We start from the raw sequence: 16942 nt of genomic DNA, 5'->3' as shown, positions 1-16942 counted from the left end.
TACATAGCAATACACACCCTGCTACTTGTGAAAACATTGCACATGAATTAAGACAATACAGTATAAGGTTACTCTGGCTGGTTCATTATTAGGAAATGAGTCGTTTGCTTGGCTGCAACTGATACTTGATTAGGACTCCATTTGACTCACAACACAGTGATCCACTGACCTGTTATTAAACGAGGGCAGAGGCGGGGGTTATTAAGGATGAAAATTCCTCAGGGGGTTGTGGGGGGTTGTGGGGTTGTACCCCCAAAAGTGAACTGATGTACTGCTGGATGGTCTGTTCTTTAACCCTGTGGACATCTATACAGTAATATTTTGCAATTACTTGCAGTTCAAATAGGTATTCCGGTGGTTTGTGAAAATGCCTGAAGAGGGAGAACGACAGAGATTAGCTAATGTCATCAGACAGTGGAACAACAACAGGCTGGACTTGTTTGAAATAAGTCAGCCTGATAAGGTGAGTTCGCCTTCTCCGACAGCTACTGTATGTTGGTGTTAACATCAAACGTAACTTTTTCTTTGCTTTTAATTATGCATGCATGCAGAATTTGAAGACTTAAAATTACATGGAATTCATTTTTAAAGATGTGACAGAATATCAAACAAAATAATATGTACTGTTCATAAATGCTTGCTCAGGGAAGGGGGGACAACGTCGGACTCGGGTCTCTGCTCTAAATGTTAAGTTTCTCGAGACAACTTGTGATTTGGCACTGTAATAAAATTCAATTGAATAAAAGCTGACACTGAGTGAAGATAAAACATTCAATAATTAAATAATGTTTCCCGTCAGCTCTAATCTGAAAATCTACAGAAACTTTTCAGCTATTACAGACTATCTCTGTTTGGTTTCTTTCTTTTCACTTACAGAATTTAGAGTTCCATGGTGTGATACGCTTCTACTTTGAGGACCATATTGCTGGCAATGTTGCCACCAAGTGCCTCCGTATTTGTAGCAGTTCCTCTACTCTGGATGTAATTCAAACTCTCTCCGAGAAATTCAGGCCTGATATGAAAATGCTGACCACCTGCTATTCACTGTATGAAGTCCATACCACTGAGGGTAAGAACCAGTTACTCTGACTTAAATTACACCAGGACTGATTCAACTTTGTTGCATGTCTATAGGGCAGTGATTCCCAAATGGTGTGCAGAGGTACACCGTTTAAAACGTTATGAATATTTGTACTATTATTTTACTATATCAGTACTTTGTGTACTCTCATTTCAATGCAGAGGCGAATTCTATACCCTAATTTTTTAGGGTATATAGGAAATCTACAAGCTAACAATGCGTTGATTTGCGATGAATTGTGAGTTTGTAGATCGCATATTTTACGACTGGCCAAGCTTTTTTATTATCCTCTCTGCTGCATGCTTGCTGCCTGATTGTACATTGTGATAGAGTACAATAGAATAGCACATTATTGTCTGGTCATGGCTAGAAAAATGGTCTTTGGTCTAATCTCAGAAGAGATTAGACCAAAGGCACACATAAAATTAGATCACATACAATCATATAAAAACAATTATACATTTGCAGACGAATATATTTTATTGCCCTGCACTGTTCTATTAATTTGATATCCTGTTGCTAAGCCTGTGTCGCTATGTTTTATGTTAATATTCTCAACATGAGATGAGCCACATGTCCTGGGCCATGCCACTGTTCTTTGAGGTTTGTATTAAAACAAAAGAAAAAGAAGAACATCTTAAATGATTCAGTCATCTTATACACACTCACCTCCCCTTTTCAGAACGTAAACTGGATCTCAATGAGAAACCGTTAGAGGTACAGTTAAACTGGAAGTCAGACAACAGAGAGGGACGTTTTGTGCTGAGGAGTGACAAGGACATTTTGCAGGTACTCATCAACTCATTGTGTTTCTGATAATTAATGTAATAATTAGGAGTGTAATACACATTAATTACTCTATAGTCCTCAATTGCCCTTTCTGCATTGCTCTTTGTATTGTGTTTGTGCTCTGTTGAAAAATCAAGGAAAACCATGAGAAGAAGGAAAAGGGAGGCATGATCCAGAACTTCAAGAGGACACTGTCAAGAAAGGAAAAGAAAAAGGAGAAGAATAAAGCTAAGCCTTGTGACAAGGCAGTAGGAGATGTAAATGGGTACAAAAAGAAAAACAGCTTCACATTCCCCACGTGAATCCCCTGGCCACCATTCTGGCCTCAAGCCATAGAACCAATGAACTAACATGCAGAATAATAACTCTGTTCCCCTTTTCAACAAATATCCAGGTCAAACTGCATTAGTGCCTCCAACTCTGCGACAAAAATGAGTGGAAGCAAAAAGCAAGAACGAAGGCAGTCGGATCCAGGTGAATACCCCCCAAATTGAGACATCAGAACATATTACAGACAACAATGCTGGGATGGTGTTAATCCTATGTATTCAGAGCACTATACTGCCACTAACATACTGCATGTTCTTGTGAGGATGAATAGCCTGCCATTTGAGACATGGAAATGTAGATACTACAATAAACTCTGTAAGAATGGATGTAGCCTTTAACATATATTCAAAGCACTAAACCCTACAGTATATCTCTAGACTGGGGCTTATCCTCTTATCCAGCATGTTTGAGTGGTTCAACAGATCTCACACCAAGTGACCAAATCTCTTCTCAAATGGTTTGCACAGGGAGGCCCACTTATTATGAACAACCTGGACTCCCAGTTGCAATTAAATTCAGGGATGATTGTAAGTAAAGGAAATTCCAACAATGTTGATTCACTTGACAAATACTAACTATTTTGACAATGTGAGCTCACCACCCTTCTTTTTCAAATCTTCTCCTGCCCCCTACTGGCGACTCTTTGCATTTTCAGGTGAGGAGGGCTTCTTGTCTGCAGTCATAAATTACACCAACAGCTCAACTGTCCACTTCAAGCTGTCACCTGCCTATGTCCTCTACGCTGCGGGACGCTTTGCTCTCCAGCACCATCACAGTCAAGGCTCCCACCCATCAGAGCAGACACACAGAGTAACCTCAATCACTAACAAGATGGTGGACATGACTGAAAAGGTCATCCAGGCAAGTCAACCAGTCATCTGGATTTGTTTCAACGTTATGGATATAATGGTTGATTTAATTTAAAACAAAACCGTGTTTGTGAAGTCGAGAATTTTGTAAAAAAAAAAACTAACCAAAATGATATACACCAATTAAATACAGTGGCACCTATGCACCTTAAGAAGACAACAGATAACCATATAGAAAAAAGAGTGGGAATCAGAAAGTTAATGAAAGTTACAAGTCATGAGTATCATTCTTTGAGCTGCCAGCGGGCTACATTGATACAATGGATAACAGTTTAATATTAACCTTTTAAGTTCAAGGTTGACAACAGGATAGCACTGCAACAAACTAAAGCTAAACTTTTTTTTACAGCAAGAGATTACAGCTACTTCCCCAAGACAATCAGGTTCATTAATGGTCAGACCCAGAAAAATAAAAAACTTGGAATACACATATTTTCCTTCCCTGAACGGCTACACCATATTTGGAAAATGAACATTCGAATACACTTGTGTTACATTTCAGTTCGGATATATTGTGAACATGCTATGCTGTGTCTCTCCTTCAGAAGCAGCAGATGATTGCTGGTGCTCTCGCCTTTTGGATGGCCAACTCCTCTGAGCTCCTGAATTTCTTCAGACAGGACAAAGATCTCAGTCCTCTCACACAGCAAGCTCAGGTGGACCTGTCCCACTTGGTGCATAAAACTTACAAGTAAGATAAACCACAATGTTAGGTTAATCAACCTGGCATCCCTATTTATGTTATCGCCTTATCGGCAAACCTTTAAAAAAATGTTGCCTTAACCATTATGCCAGCGACGTGCAAAATGAATAGTTCATCTTGACCTTAAATGTGGTGCTGTGGCGTTCAGTTAGAAAGGAAGCAGTTTGATTCTCCATGGGGCCACCCATAATTTAAAAAAAAGAAGTAAAGTATGCTCTCATTGAATTGATAGATAATGTGAATAATAATAGCAATAATGATGCCATCTGTTATAAGTGTAATTCATAAATAAAATGTTTCATCATTCAATAACCAATAATACAATTAGTATATAAGTACTTATTATTCATGTACCGTTTATTGCCCAAGGTGCCTGATGAGGTGTCTACAGAATGAGCTTAGAAAACACTTGCCAACTTTCTTGATTGATCCTGAACAACAAGGTCCATTGCCTGCTGGGATAGGTAAGCCTGCACTTACCCACAGTACAGTGCGATACTACTCTTTAATATATCTACGTATTTCTATTGTATCATAGTCTACAGTATGTCATATTTTTACTGCACTGTCTCATTGAACTAAAGATGACATCACAAAATCCTTTCATCCTGTTATTACTACATTCTTATGCCACACGTGTACATCACAAGAGTCTCAGTATGTTCTGCACTAAGACACATTTCTGTACTTGGCAAATAATGTGTTTGTGCTTAAAGGGTTCCCATTTTGACACTCTTTCTGCCCCCTGACAGAGATGGTCCTGAACACCTTAATGAACACCATGTCTCTGTTGCGGAGGTGTCGGGTTAACCCGGCCCTCACCATCCAGCTCTTCTCCCAGCTCTTTCACTACATCAGTGCCTGGCTCTTTAACCAGCTGATGGGTCCTGAGGCCTGCTCCCTGGGCCTGCGCTCCCATTACTGGGGAGCAACCCTCCGACAGAGGCTCACTGCCATTGAGGCCTGGGCTGAGAGGCAGGGGCTGGAGTTGGCTGCTGACTGTCACCTGGGACACATCATTCAGGTGATAAAGCTGATAACTTAAAGGTCCATCTCACAGATTTTTTACCTCAATCCTATCATTCTGTTTTGATTTGGACATGTCAAGACACTCTTGATGAAGGTCCAGAGGGACTGAACCGTCATCTCAATTTAATTTGAATAAAACTGATGCTGCTGTGCAAGAGCAGAGTGCAGGATTTTTGTTCATGATTTTTTTGTTCATGATTGCTTCATTTGTCACTGTCCAACGCACCTGCGTCTGAACGAACTGGATGTGTGAATATTTTCTTTGCAAAGACGTACATTAAAATTAAAATCTGCCATGGCCCAATGCATTCTTCTGTTGTGCCGAGAGCTCGTTCTCAGTGATGCTGGAAAAGCCCTGTTAGCCAATGCAAAACATGTTGAAATGCACTGTATATATTGTATTTCCACACTGGTAATCTATGTAATACTAGGCTTGCGCCCCTATACTTACAATATGCAATCCTGTGAATTGAAAAAATAATTTGCTGATGAGTTTGTAAGTGCTTATATTTCTCAATGCTTATGTTTATCTGAAAACCTGTCTCGACAAGTGACATTTTGTCTTATTTGTCATATTTTGTGATAGCTGTGATCGATTAAAATGAACTTGGCTGGCTGTTTCCAGGCAACAACACTCTTGACCATGAACAAGTACTCTGTAGAAGATGTGCAGGACATCCTGAATACCTGCTTCAAGCTGAACTCTCTGCAGCTGCAAACACTTCTCTCCAGCTATCTCTACGCAGCCAATGAGCCTCACATACCTCCTGTGAGTACTCCCTCTCCCTTTCGTTCCTTATCACTTGTGAACTGTTTACTAAAGTGGTTCTCAAACATGTTTTAATTTCAAGGACCACCATAACCCAATCCTTGGTCCTGGAACAATTTCTCTGGCTTCTCCAATGTATTTAATACGTTTCTTGACATTTTTTAACTCTATATAATCCCCACTCACTCAATGATTGATTCCCCCCCCTGTCTCTCTTCTCCTCTCTTTCTACCTTTCCTTCTCTACTTCCTTTTCTATTTCTCACTTTCTATTTGGTCTTTGCTTTCATATTCTTTGTTTTCAAAAGCAAGATTATGTGCCATGTTTTTTTCAATAAAAATAATCTTACTTTCTGATGTCTGTTTTTTATGCATATGTTTAAAAAAGTGAAAACATTTAAGGAAGTAGGCAAGACAAACGATCCTGTGTTGATGATAGAAAGTTGTCATTTCATGTGTACCTAAATAAGCTTGATATGTGCAGTCATGCAGATGTGAACTGAATGGTGCCTAACTTCTAATACAAATATTGATGAAAAAGAATGTATAAAAAGATGTTTTTAAGACGTTTTTAAAAAGATTACTGCGGCTGGAACAAGTAACTGCTCCTGCATTGAGGTGTAGCTTTTTATTTTATTTCTTTTAGTTTTATATTGTTGCTTCTTATTTCACTTGTTCCTTTTAGATTTTTTTATCGGCTTATTCCACCCACTCTCATTAGTTTTCTCAGTGGTCGTTAGTCCATGTGTTTTATGGCTGTTATTTGTATTGAATGTTCCTGTATGTGTTATGCAAAGCTGTGTCATTTCTCTGCCTCTTGGCACTTGAAAAAGAGACCTTTGGTCTCAATGTGATTTTACTTGTTAAATAAAGGTTATATATAAACTGAGTTACAGACCTATGAATTCCTGTGTTACAAACCTAAAAATCACTGCTTTAAAATGACTTAACCTTTTCATTACTTTTTTTTGTTGATGTGGTCTCTCCAGGGTTTGATTGAGAGCGTGGTGGCAGCTGCTGTGACCTCAGCAGACGAGCTGGTTGAACGTGAACGACGTGACCTCCCGCTGGAGGAGAGTCTGGACCTTCATCTGCCCTTCCTGCTTCCTGAGGGAGGTTACTCCTGTGAATCACTGAGAGGACTTCCACCAGGCTTTACTCAATTCTTACAGCCTATCTGCTGCAAAGGTATTATATGTGCTTCAGGGGTGAAACCGTTAATCGAACTAATCGATTTAATCGATTATAAAAAATACATTGATGATTTAATGAAATAATCTATCCCCATTTGCACATGTCATTATAGTCAAAAAGGTCCAAACTTACAAAAAGAAAATCTAAAATAGTGAAATTTCTACAAACTCACAACATGTCACGATGCAACATATTGTGAGCGTTGTGGGGGAATCCATGCTTCTGTTTTTGATACCCCCCTATTCAGTTTATTTTTTTAAATCACCAGTGGGGATATGTTTTATCCCTTCATCTGGTCAGACTGAATACATGCATTTCCTTTTGGGAAATGTAGACTGTCTAATTATTAGATATATTAGACTAGACTCTAATAGGTTTGATATTTAGGTTTGATATTATCACAGTTTAACAATTTATTTAAAAATGTGTTTTAACCACATTAACTCTGATGTCTCTATCTTGGGCAAATTTGTCAAAATGTTTCAAAAGAGTTTTATTTTATTAAAAGTTTAAAACATATTTCAAATAGCAGATCTACAAGTTCACAATGTATCACGGTACGACGATGTGTTGTGAGTTTGTCATATGAACAATTATACAGTAGGCCAGTAACCTTTTTAATTTCAAGGATCCCAAGTTTGATATGCATGATTGTCTGCTGTTTCAGGTCTTTGCAGCTTGGCAGTCCAGCAGAACTTCAAAGGCAGCTGGACTGTGTTCTTTACTGACACAACCTCCTCTGCAGGGACCACGTCTCTGGTAAACAGCCAACATTCTACAGTATGTTGTAGAGTTCCATGTGTTACCATGTAGAGGTTACTTTACAATGGCTTCATTCCAGTGAATGAACCTGGAAACCCTTTTCTAATGCTACACCATGAGTCGATACTTAATAGAAATCTCTCAAACAGAGAATGTTCTTACAAAACCTTAACATGCTAAGTTGCCAACACAAGATAGATAAGAACAAGATGCACAGTATAGTGCACTCATCAATAATTAATAGGTTAGAGGTTATCATAACTGCAATGATCCCATTGTAAGGTGGTAGTATCCTTAATGAGATAACAATTAAGATATTATTTCCATTCAATTAATATAATCTATTTTTTATTTTAGGCTGCATCCATAGAGCCAGAGGTTGTGACGTTCACACTGAAAAAACCTTTGAACAGTGGGATGGGGATGAGCATAGTGGCAGCCAAGGTGAGGACAATTATTCTGATTTACACTCAGTAACGTGTTGGCACTGGTGTCCTATGTCAAAAATACAAGCTCAATGCTTATTTTGAGCTTGTAGGTTGCATATTATTATTCTCAGCAGGTGACACCGGCACACAACTAAGTATAAATTAAGCATAATTGGTCAAGATATATTTTTTTACTCCAGTACCTGCATTCAACAAAACCATTCCCACTGCAATCTGCGGATTTCCCCAGTTTATCTATCCCACTGTTCTGCCACAGGGAGCAGGGCAAAGTAACCTTGGGATTTATGTCAAGTCTATTGTCAAGGGAGGACCAGCTGAAATGGTGAGCTCCAACGTCACTCAAAACCTAGAACATTTGCATAACCTTCAACAAAAGCATGCATTAACCACACTTATCCACACTTATGTTTTCTCATGTGTAACTCATATAGGATGGTAGGTTGACTGCTGGGGACCAGCTGCTGTGTGTGGATGGTCACAGCCTTGTGGACCTCACACAAGAAAGGTACCTTGCTAACATGCATATCCATAGTTCCAAAACTCATCTTACTTGCATAAACTAGTTGTGCTTCATTGAGTCCCAAATAACATAAGACTAAATTTATTCCATTGTACGGGTCAAAGATGACTGGTTTACAACTTTCCTGAATCATAAATACTGTGTTGTTTTTCATCTGTTTGCCTCAAGACCTTATGTTTTCCATCACACTCCGGCATTTGAACATTTGAACAACAATTACTCATCACCACTTTCACTGAATTTAGAGTGGTTTATATATTACTTTGTCAACAAACACCGGAGAAACTTTAAGTGATGAAATGGAAAGAAATGTTTTTTCCAAAAGACAATTAAAACATTTTCAAAGTTCACACAAAAGGGTGATGACTAAGTCATAATTAAGTCATTACTAGGTTAACACAGCCTCTTGTTGATGTTTTAGGGCAGCAGGCATTATAATGCAAACTGGACCTGTGGTGACCCTGCAGGTTGCAAAGCTGGGAGCATGCTACCATGGCCTGGAAGCGTTGTTAAGTGAACCATCCCCAGGTATGAATACAAAAATGAACAGAGAAAGAAGTAAACAACTCCACTATGACTTTCCCATGTTCTAACAAAATTCTTTTTTTTTTTTTTCAAGGTGAAGATAATCACAGCCACGCTAAGCCGAATGGGAAAGCACTCATTCTCTACAATGGTGTTGATGGTAATCCTTCAGAACTGTGGGAAAATCACCACGAGACCAGTAGAAGACAAAAAGAACAGATGATGCAGAGGAACAGACAGCTATATCGGTCCAACCCAAACATGACGAGTGAGTGTACTTCTCCATTGGATACTTTTTGTCCCTGGGCTCATGAATGTTTAACAAGGCCTGCTCAGGAACGATGCAAGTCGGGAACAATGCAAGTTGTGAATGCATCCCCACCCGGTTTTGTACTACCTGTTGTACCCGCCTGTGTCCCTTTTATGCCCATATATTGAGATCCCTGATGTCATCAGTATACCATATCGGTCGGATCGGCGGTTCTGGACAACCGGATTACCCTATGCGATATTGGCATATCGGTGGATTAGCGAACGATGCAAGTCGGGAACAACGCAAGTTGGGAATGCATATACCTAGCCTGGCGTAGCTAGACTATATCACTGCGTGGATATGAGTCTGGTGCTTCCATGAGGACGTTTTGTTTCCCAAGGGGAGGGATCAAAACAATGGCCCTCGACGCAATTGGTTAGACCTACAACCAACTACCAATTACAGTCGCCCATATTCGAATACTGGGCCCTGATGGTTACACACGTCTTCTGGAACAGGAAATGGATTCTCTATGGAGCGTGCCAGACCCAAATCGCAGAGTGCAATTTTTTTTTTGCACTCGCAGATTCGTCTGGTCCCAGGCTAGCATATACCACCCAGTTATGCAATACCCGTTGTACCGTTTGTCAAACCTGTTGCACCTGTCTGTCTGTGTCCGTTTTATGCCCATACTGTATATGGAGATCCCTGATGTCATCAGTATACTGTATACTGTATGCTCATATATGGACAAATCAAACCTTGCATATGAGAATAAGTCCAGTGTGTTGTTTCTTTTTTCTCTTCAATAGACATTGTCCCTGAGGACAGAGAAGAACCATGTGACCCCATTGTGAGAGCGAGCCAAATTTCTGCCGCCTCCACCATCAATCTCTGCACTGATGTAAGAGATTTTATAGTGTTTGGGCTCCAGATGTATGGCCATGATGACTTAGAGGACTGGAGCTTATTCTAGAATTACTTGGGTTATCTATCTACACTATAAAACTCTGAGTGTTCATTTAACTTTGAAGAGTTAAATTAACACTCAGGATTTTAGGGTGTAGCAGCGTCGGGTTATTTGTTGTATGCTGCTTTGGACAAAGTGTCAGGAATTATATCTTGTAAAGAGCAATGTAAACACCTTGAAGTACTTTAAATTCGCCATATAATGTGCACAACTTTCTCTTCTATTCAGACTTATCAAAGGGAATACCTGACACTGCCAGCCTGTAGATCCCAGGACAAGAAAGCACCAGAATACAAACAACCGCTGCCTATGTTTAAAGTGTCTTTGACACCATTAAATGGACACTGCACCATCAAGAAGACCCACATGGTATGACATCTTCAATGGCAACAAAACATTGTCAAATCTATTTATATTAATGTTCTTTATTGCCATTGATTTATAATATTTAGTTTTTACTGTATTAACCAATGATTACAGTTTTTATCTTGTTCTGTAATCTCGGCAGCATTGCAAATGAGGGTGAACCTCAATGCTCTTTTCGAGAATAAATAAAGGTTTCAATCAATCAATTATTTATAATAATTAAAGCTTTTCTCATGAAACTCATATGAAACTCATATTTTTCTATTTTAGCGTCAGGCCCTGTCACAGGAAAATCTGTGCATGGACAGTGGAGGCCCTCTGGTGGACAAGCGCCATCATCAGGACCAGAGGACAAGCCAAGTCTATTTTCCTCTTCGCTCTAGTGTCTCTAGTCATGACATCCTTTCTGATTACAACTCTCCCTCAAAACACCAGCAGCAGCTGGGTGAACGCAAAACTGGTGTCGGTTTGTGGAGAACACCTCTCTCACAGAGCCTGTCGCTAGCACCTTCAATACAACCAATACGTATAGACATCCCTGTCACAAGGCCAGTTATTGCTCAGTTAAACCCTTCCCTTGCCACCTTCAAGCAGAATTCATCTTCACTGGCCGTGAAGTTGACCCAAAGTGTTAAAGAGAACAAGCAAAGCCAATGCAGCAAAACGCATAGTTCTCAGTTCCAAGTTAATCATGTTTCCTATGCATGTCCTACTTCAGTAACTACAAAGTTGCCTCAGCAATCACTTCCATCACAGCACCAACAACCCATCCCACATAAAGAACAAGTGCTAAAACCCCAGATGACCATCACACCGACAAAGCACGTTTCCTTCCAGAAGCTCCCGACTCAACATAATTTAGGCATTCCTTCAAAACCAAAAGAACCCCAGTATTTCACCATGAGTGAGGAGTTCTCTAACAGCAACAGCCTGTCACCAGACCCCTGGCAAAGGGATGCCCAGGAAAAAAAGGAGAAGCAGCGGCAGCTTCAGGTGATGGACCTGCTGGAACATGAAGTTCAAGACCTTCAGGCTAAAGCTAGTCGTACGCCAGAGGAGAGCGACAGACTCCGGAAGCTTAGCCTGGAGTGGCAATTCCAGAAGAGACTGCAGGAATTCCAGCAGAGTAGAGACGATGATGATGAGGAGAATGACGACATGGAAGTGATGATGACAATACAGCAGTTGGAGTGGAGGGCCGAGGTAAATAACAGTGAAAGCAACTTAATTACTTATATCATTTTAATACATTGTAACATTTTAATATTATTGTATATCAATAACATCGTTGCGCGCGCGCACACACACACACACACACACACACACACACACACACACACACACACACACACACACACACACACACACACACACACACACACACACACACACACACACCCCTTTTGGGGGACATTTGATATTTATTTTTTCCCACCCACAGAGCAAGGGACCCTGCAGGCAACAAAACAATGAAATCAAGGAGTTGAAGAAGCAGGCAAGAGCTAACATTCTCCAGGAGGAAAATAACATAACTTCAGGTAAAACACTGCAATTATTCCCAAATACTCAGCTGATGTATTAACATTAATAATGTTTCAAATGTTTCAAAAGAAGTTTGATGTTTCAAAAGAAGCAATGTTACCAGCTGACCTTTTGTCGCCATTGATCATGTTCACAGAGCAAAGATCAACCCGACGTGGAGACTTTAATAACATGACATCAAAGGAGTGAGTTGAATGCATTTTGCTTGTATTTGTGTGCATTTGAGATTGTCCAATACGAAGGGAAACTGTGGCATGTACAGCTTTTATTCACATCATCACAGACAGCAGACAGTTTACTATCACAACTGATTCACTGATGCATTTATTTTAAGCAAAACATGAGACAAATCTGTTGACCATATTCAATTAAGATTTTCAATATTATAGACTAGCATTTATGTTATCTATATACTGACATACACAAGCATTTATGTTGATAATGATCATTTAAAAATAATGAGATTCAAGTATTTCTATAATTATCTTTTTTTTTAAATAGAAACCAGGAAGAGAACATGGGGAGAGGACTGGCTCCTGAAAACCTTTCATTTAAGGACCGTCAACGTCTCTTTTCCTCAAGTCAACTTCCTCAGTAAATGTTAAAGCCTTGTGAAAGTGTAATATTATATCAAGGACAATTGAATTTATCATATAACAGGTTTTAAAAAGAAGAAAAATCAGATAACATGGTTGCAAAGTGGCCTTATGTAGAAAAAGTACTGTGTTGGAGTAGTATTGGAGATAGAATAGCAGTGTAGTTATCTCCGCTAGACATATTTATATGAGCATGTGACAAAACTGAATCTAGATTACTTGACTATTAACTTGAGCACTGTAGTTATGATTTTTTTAATCACCTTTTCTATCTGACTTTATTTAGCATTCTTGTTCCATATTGTCAATGACAAATTACAAACATCAACTGAATTAATACCGTCATTGAGGCACTTAAGAATACTCTTCCTGTACAGTATTGCACATTTGAAAAATAAAAGTTCACAGTTACGGAACTCTGTGTTTGAACTATTATTATATTTATCACTGTCAACTCATCTTCGACTACTGTCATCATGTGGTGTTATTTAGTGCGTTGATAGTACTGAACGACAGCTTTCTCTTGCTCATGTGTTTCAATTGAGCCGTGACGTATGCTCCGGATCTCTTTGATGGCCTCGATCCCTGAAATCTTCCTCTTCTTCACCAGGTAGCAGGCCAGCATTGTACCAGTTCTCCCATGGCCATGCCTACAGTGAACCCCTACACCCTGGGAAAGGGGAAAATATAATTGGATTTTTCCTTTATTATATGCAGCACCTACAACATTAACCACATTTACTCTAGCGTCCTGTACTTATGCTAATTAAAATAATATTTATTTATTTTAATTAGCAAAAATTGCAGACCTACATGCTCACATTTGTAGATTGGCTATTATTGCTATTTGCCATACAATGAAGTATTTAGGGCTTAAGTGGTTAACATGGCTATGACTAGTAGGCTATATTGTAGGGTGTAGGCACAGGTATAGGCTTGAGTGATTTCATGTCAACATTTCATGTCAAGGACCCCCAAATTCATATGTATTTGGGCGAAGACCCCCTTCTCAAAATGGAGGTTGAGGATTTTATGCCAGAAGAGAAGATTTGTGTTAACAAAATCAAAATTATAGCCGATCGTGACACTCTGTGAGCTTGTAGATCGGCTATTTTTTAATAGCCAAAGTATACAATATGGTTAAAGCGGTTGAAATGATTGTGATGCTATATTAACCAATGTTCCTGGGGACCCCCTGGAATCCCCCCAAGGACCCCTGGGGTTCCCTGGACCCCACTTTGAGAACCACTGGTCTAATAAAAGAGAAAAACTACCTCGCCTTTGGCATTAGCCTCCTCCACAATGGCTAGGAATTGATCTATTTGATTTGGTGATGGTGGAGTGAAGTCAACGATCTTGATGTGGTGCAGTTGTAGCCCTGGGCAGGTGTCATGGTTCGGCGGTTTTCTCTCACACAAGCAAACCAGGTGTTTGATGCCATTGTCCAGCATATACTGGTACTCAGCAGTATATCTGGGAAGTGCCAACCCAGCCAACTTGCCAGGCTCAACCCAGGAAAAATTGTGTGGTGCAGTAGGTGCAGAAGCCATATTGCACTAGGTCAATCTGAAGGAAGAGAGAAAGAGAGCTTGTAGATCTGCTACTTTCAAAACAATCTAGAGGATACAAATGTTTTGGGGGTCCCTGGCACAAAATATTTTCTGATATTCTGCAGCGTGGGGTCCTTGTCATGAAACAAGGCTTAGTGAACATCATAGCCAATCTAATCATATCAGGAATAACTGACCTGCTTGTATATGTATAATTCACCCTACTCACATCAGGAATATTTAAATATCTGACCCGTTTTCGTTGTTCTTTCTTCCTATCTCTTCTTCCTCCCTTTCCTGGAAACTATACAAATGATGGAACCTTGTAGGGTACATTTTTTTTACATAGTAAACCTTTTTGTGACAATAAAGTTGAAGTTAAACCCAATTTCCTGCAGTCCAGTTCACCTACATTGTCAGCATCTGTTGACCCTTTTGTATTGAAATTAGTGGGGAGCACCTTTATCACAGCAGACACTTTGACAGCACAGCTGAAGCTTAATTGTGGGTGTGTTTAATTGGGTCACTGTTTACCAGCATTGGCCAGCTTGCCTAGTACATCTAACTTCTTACTGGCACACAGAAACGACCGAATGAAACACTCATAATTAACGACATTAGCTTCAGCTGTGAATCATAAGCATAACTACTGTGTGGAAAGGGAATAGTTTTACACCAAGGAGTTTTCCAAAGCTGTAACCTGAGATTGATATGGAACCAGGCCCACCACGACCACGGTACACGTGGCAGCCGTGAAATACTTCCGACATAAAAAAGGTGGGCTATAGTAGCAATGAGCAAATATAATCTGAATAATATGATGGTATGTTAGTCGAAGGTACTTCAGACCAGTTCACGTTTTCATAACTGGAGCGGCTAGCTAGTCTGCTACTACCCTCAAATCAGCTCCAGTATAACAACTTGGCAGTTGGCACATAACATAAGTCATAACGTAAGCAGACTTATGAACCAGTGTGCCCCATGTGTTATTATGCTAGACATTGACAACGTTAGCTCTCATATTTCTTATCACAGACGTAGCTGCTTGTTCGTCATTGCTGTTCGTTTGCTTGTACAAGAGCTGTTAACTTACTGATACGATGTCTAGCTCCTGGCCGAAGGCTAAAGTTGTTTGTGTGAGCTAGTGGAGTTTAGCCTACTGCCAATTACTAGTACTACAGATGCTAACGCTAGCAGTGATTTACAGTATGATGTATGTGAAATGAATGGTTGACGGGACTATTGTTGATATCGGTACAGAAAGGTTGGTATAACGCTATAATTACTGTTTTAAATGTGAAAATGTGAGTAGGCTGAAATTACTATATTTAATTAAACGGCAATGTTAAAAATTACAAAATACAACAACAATGATTACAATAATATGAAGGATAATTTCGTAAGATGAATATAACATGTCAGGATGGCCGAGCGGTCTAAGGCGCTGCGTTCAGGTCGCAGTCTCCCCTGGAGGCGTGGGTTCGAATCCCACTTCTGACATCAATCTTTTCTCTTTTGCATTTTCATAATATCAACTCGTATGACAACAATATGTAATTATCAATTCATTACTTTTAAGTGTAATTTCAAAACGGATATTGAAACTAAAGCCGCAGATGTGAAGTTGAATCGCTTAGCATTCCATTAGACGACCGCATTCCCTAGCAAGTTATCTACACACTTTGTGTATGCTCACAAAACAACTGCCAACCAAGTGGTCGCGACCCGACAGTTATAAATAATGATTTATAAATAATAACGATACTATTAAATGATGGATTTCAGGAGTAGATCATCATCCGTTAACGTGCCATGCATGTAATTGCATTTCATAAGCCGCAGGGGGCGCATTGTGTCCTGCACCAGAATGATTATGGATGGGACCTGTACATTCCGCTGGAACACATTCTATTCCATCTAGACTTAGAAACAACAAATTGGACATGTTTTCATGAAAGTAATGCAGTCAGCCAGTCTTCATTTCATTAGACCAATTCAGTCACGTTATATCAGTGGTTTCTTTTGAGAAGGTGCTTATTATTTCCTGATCAAATGTATTGAGTGAAACCTTTACTTAACATGAGAAATGTGTGGCTCCTTGTGGATCCGACTGGAGGATTCTGACACTGAGAGCCCCACATGCACGTGATGGAAGCCATGCTATTATGATGACATTTGGAAAAAGTATTGTTTTTAGATGAAGGGAATGGACATTCTGACTTAGGATGTTGAGATTATTCAGTGTGAGTTTAAAGGGACACTTACCCCCTAAAATAGATGTTGTTTATCATACAACTACTAGTATTTCCTTTGGGATAATGCATGGTCTGTGATAGGTTATTACATGAAACCATTGAAAAAGCTGATGCTGTCAGCTACATAAATGTAGGCGAGGCTATGATTTTATTTGAACACAAGTAAAACCTTCATCGCACAGTGTAATTGATGCTTTAAATGAGATCTGTATAGTAGTGGTCTACAATGCAAAACGCTTTATATGGTCACTGTTTAAGAGATGTCCTTGTTGACTCCATATTGAATCATTATAATATTTAATATGTTTGGCACTTCCAGATGGAGGCTGCCCTATTTCATACAATCTCCACATGAAAAGAAATATAGAAGAGTTTTTCTTTTGTTTTGTCC

The 16942-nt window shown here is 39.5% G+C and overlaps 2 protein-coding genes across 2 annotated transcripts; one reads left to right on the top strand and one right to left on the bottom strand.

Moving 5' to 3' along the window:
- Positions 1 to 351: 351 nt before the first annotated feature.
- On the top strand, positions 352 to 12755 carry afdnb (afadin, adherens junction formation factor b; the record flags this gene model as incomplete). The annotated part of the gene is made up of 22 exons (XM_084044551.1): positions 352 to 463; positions 877 to 1069; positions 1764 to 1870; positions 2008 to 2107; positions 2856 to 3061; positions 3615 to 3760; positions 4142 to 4236; positions 4525 to 4796; positions 5427 to 5570; positions 6559 to 6757; positions 7431 to 7522; positions 7883 to 7969; positions 8231 to 8296; positions 8406 to 8479; positions 8916 to 9022; positions 9114 to 9287; positions 10085 to 10176; positions 10471 to 10611; positions 10879 to 11074; positions 11327 to 11811; positions 12050 to 12146; positions 12652 to 12755. Exons 1-22 carry the CDS (start codon positions 368 to 370, stop codon positions 12753 to 12755), a joined length of 3273 nt encoding a protein of 1090 aa, XP_083900677.1. The 5' UTR covers positions 352 to 367.
- Positions 12457 to 15485, bottom strand: dusp23b (dual specificity phosphatase 23b). The gene is made up of 3 exons (XM_084045129.1): positions 15390 to 15485; positions 14021 to 14312; positions 12457 to 13416 (listed from the first exon to the last, which is right to left on the bottom strand). Exons 2-3 carry the CDS (start codon positions 14294 to 14296, stop codon positions 13231 to 13233), a joined length of 462 nt encoding a protein of 153 aa, XP_083901255.1. The 5' UTR covers positions 14297 to 14312; positions 15390 to 15485; the 3' UTR covers positions 12457 to 13230.
- Positions 15486 to 16942: the final 1457 nt, after the last annotated feature.

Source organism: Gymnoscopelus microlampas, assembly GCF_963454915.1.
Source record: "Gymnoscopelus microlampas genome assembly, chromosome: 20".
Classification (NCBI taxonomy): Eukaryota; Metazoa; Chordata; class Actinopteri; order Myctophiformes; family Myctophidae; genus Gymnoscopelus; species Gymnoscopelus microlampas.
Note: the sequence above shows the minus strand (reverse complement) of the source record. Positions and strands in the feature narration are given on the sequence as shown.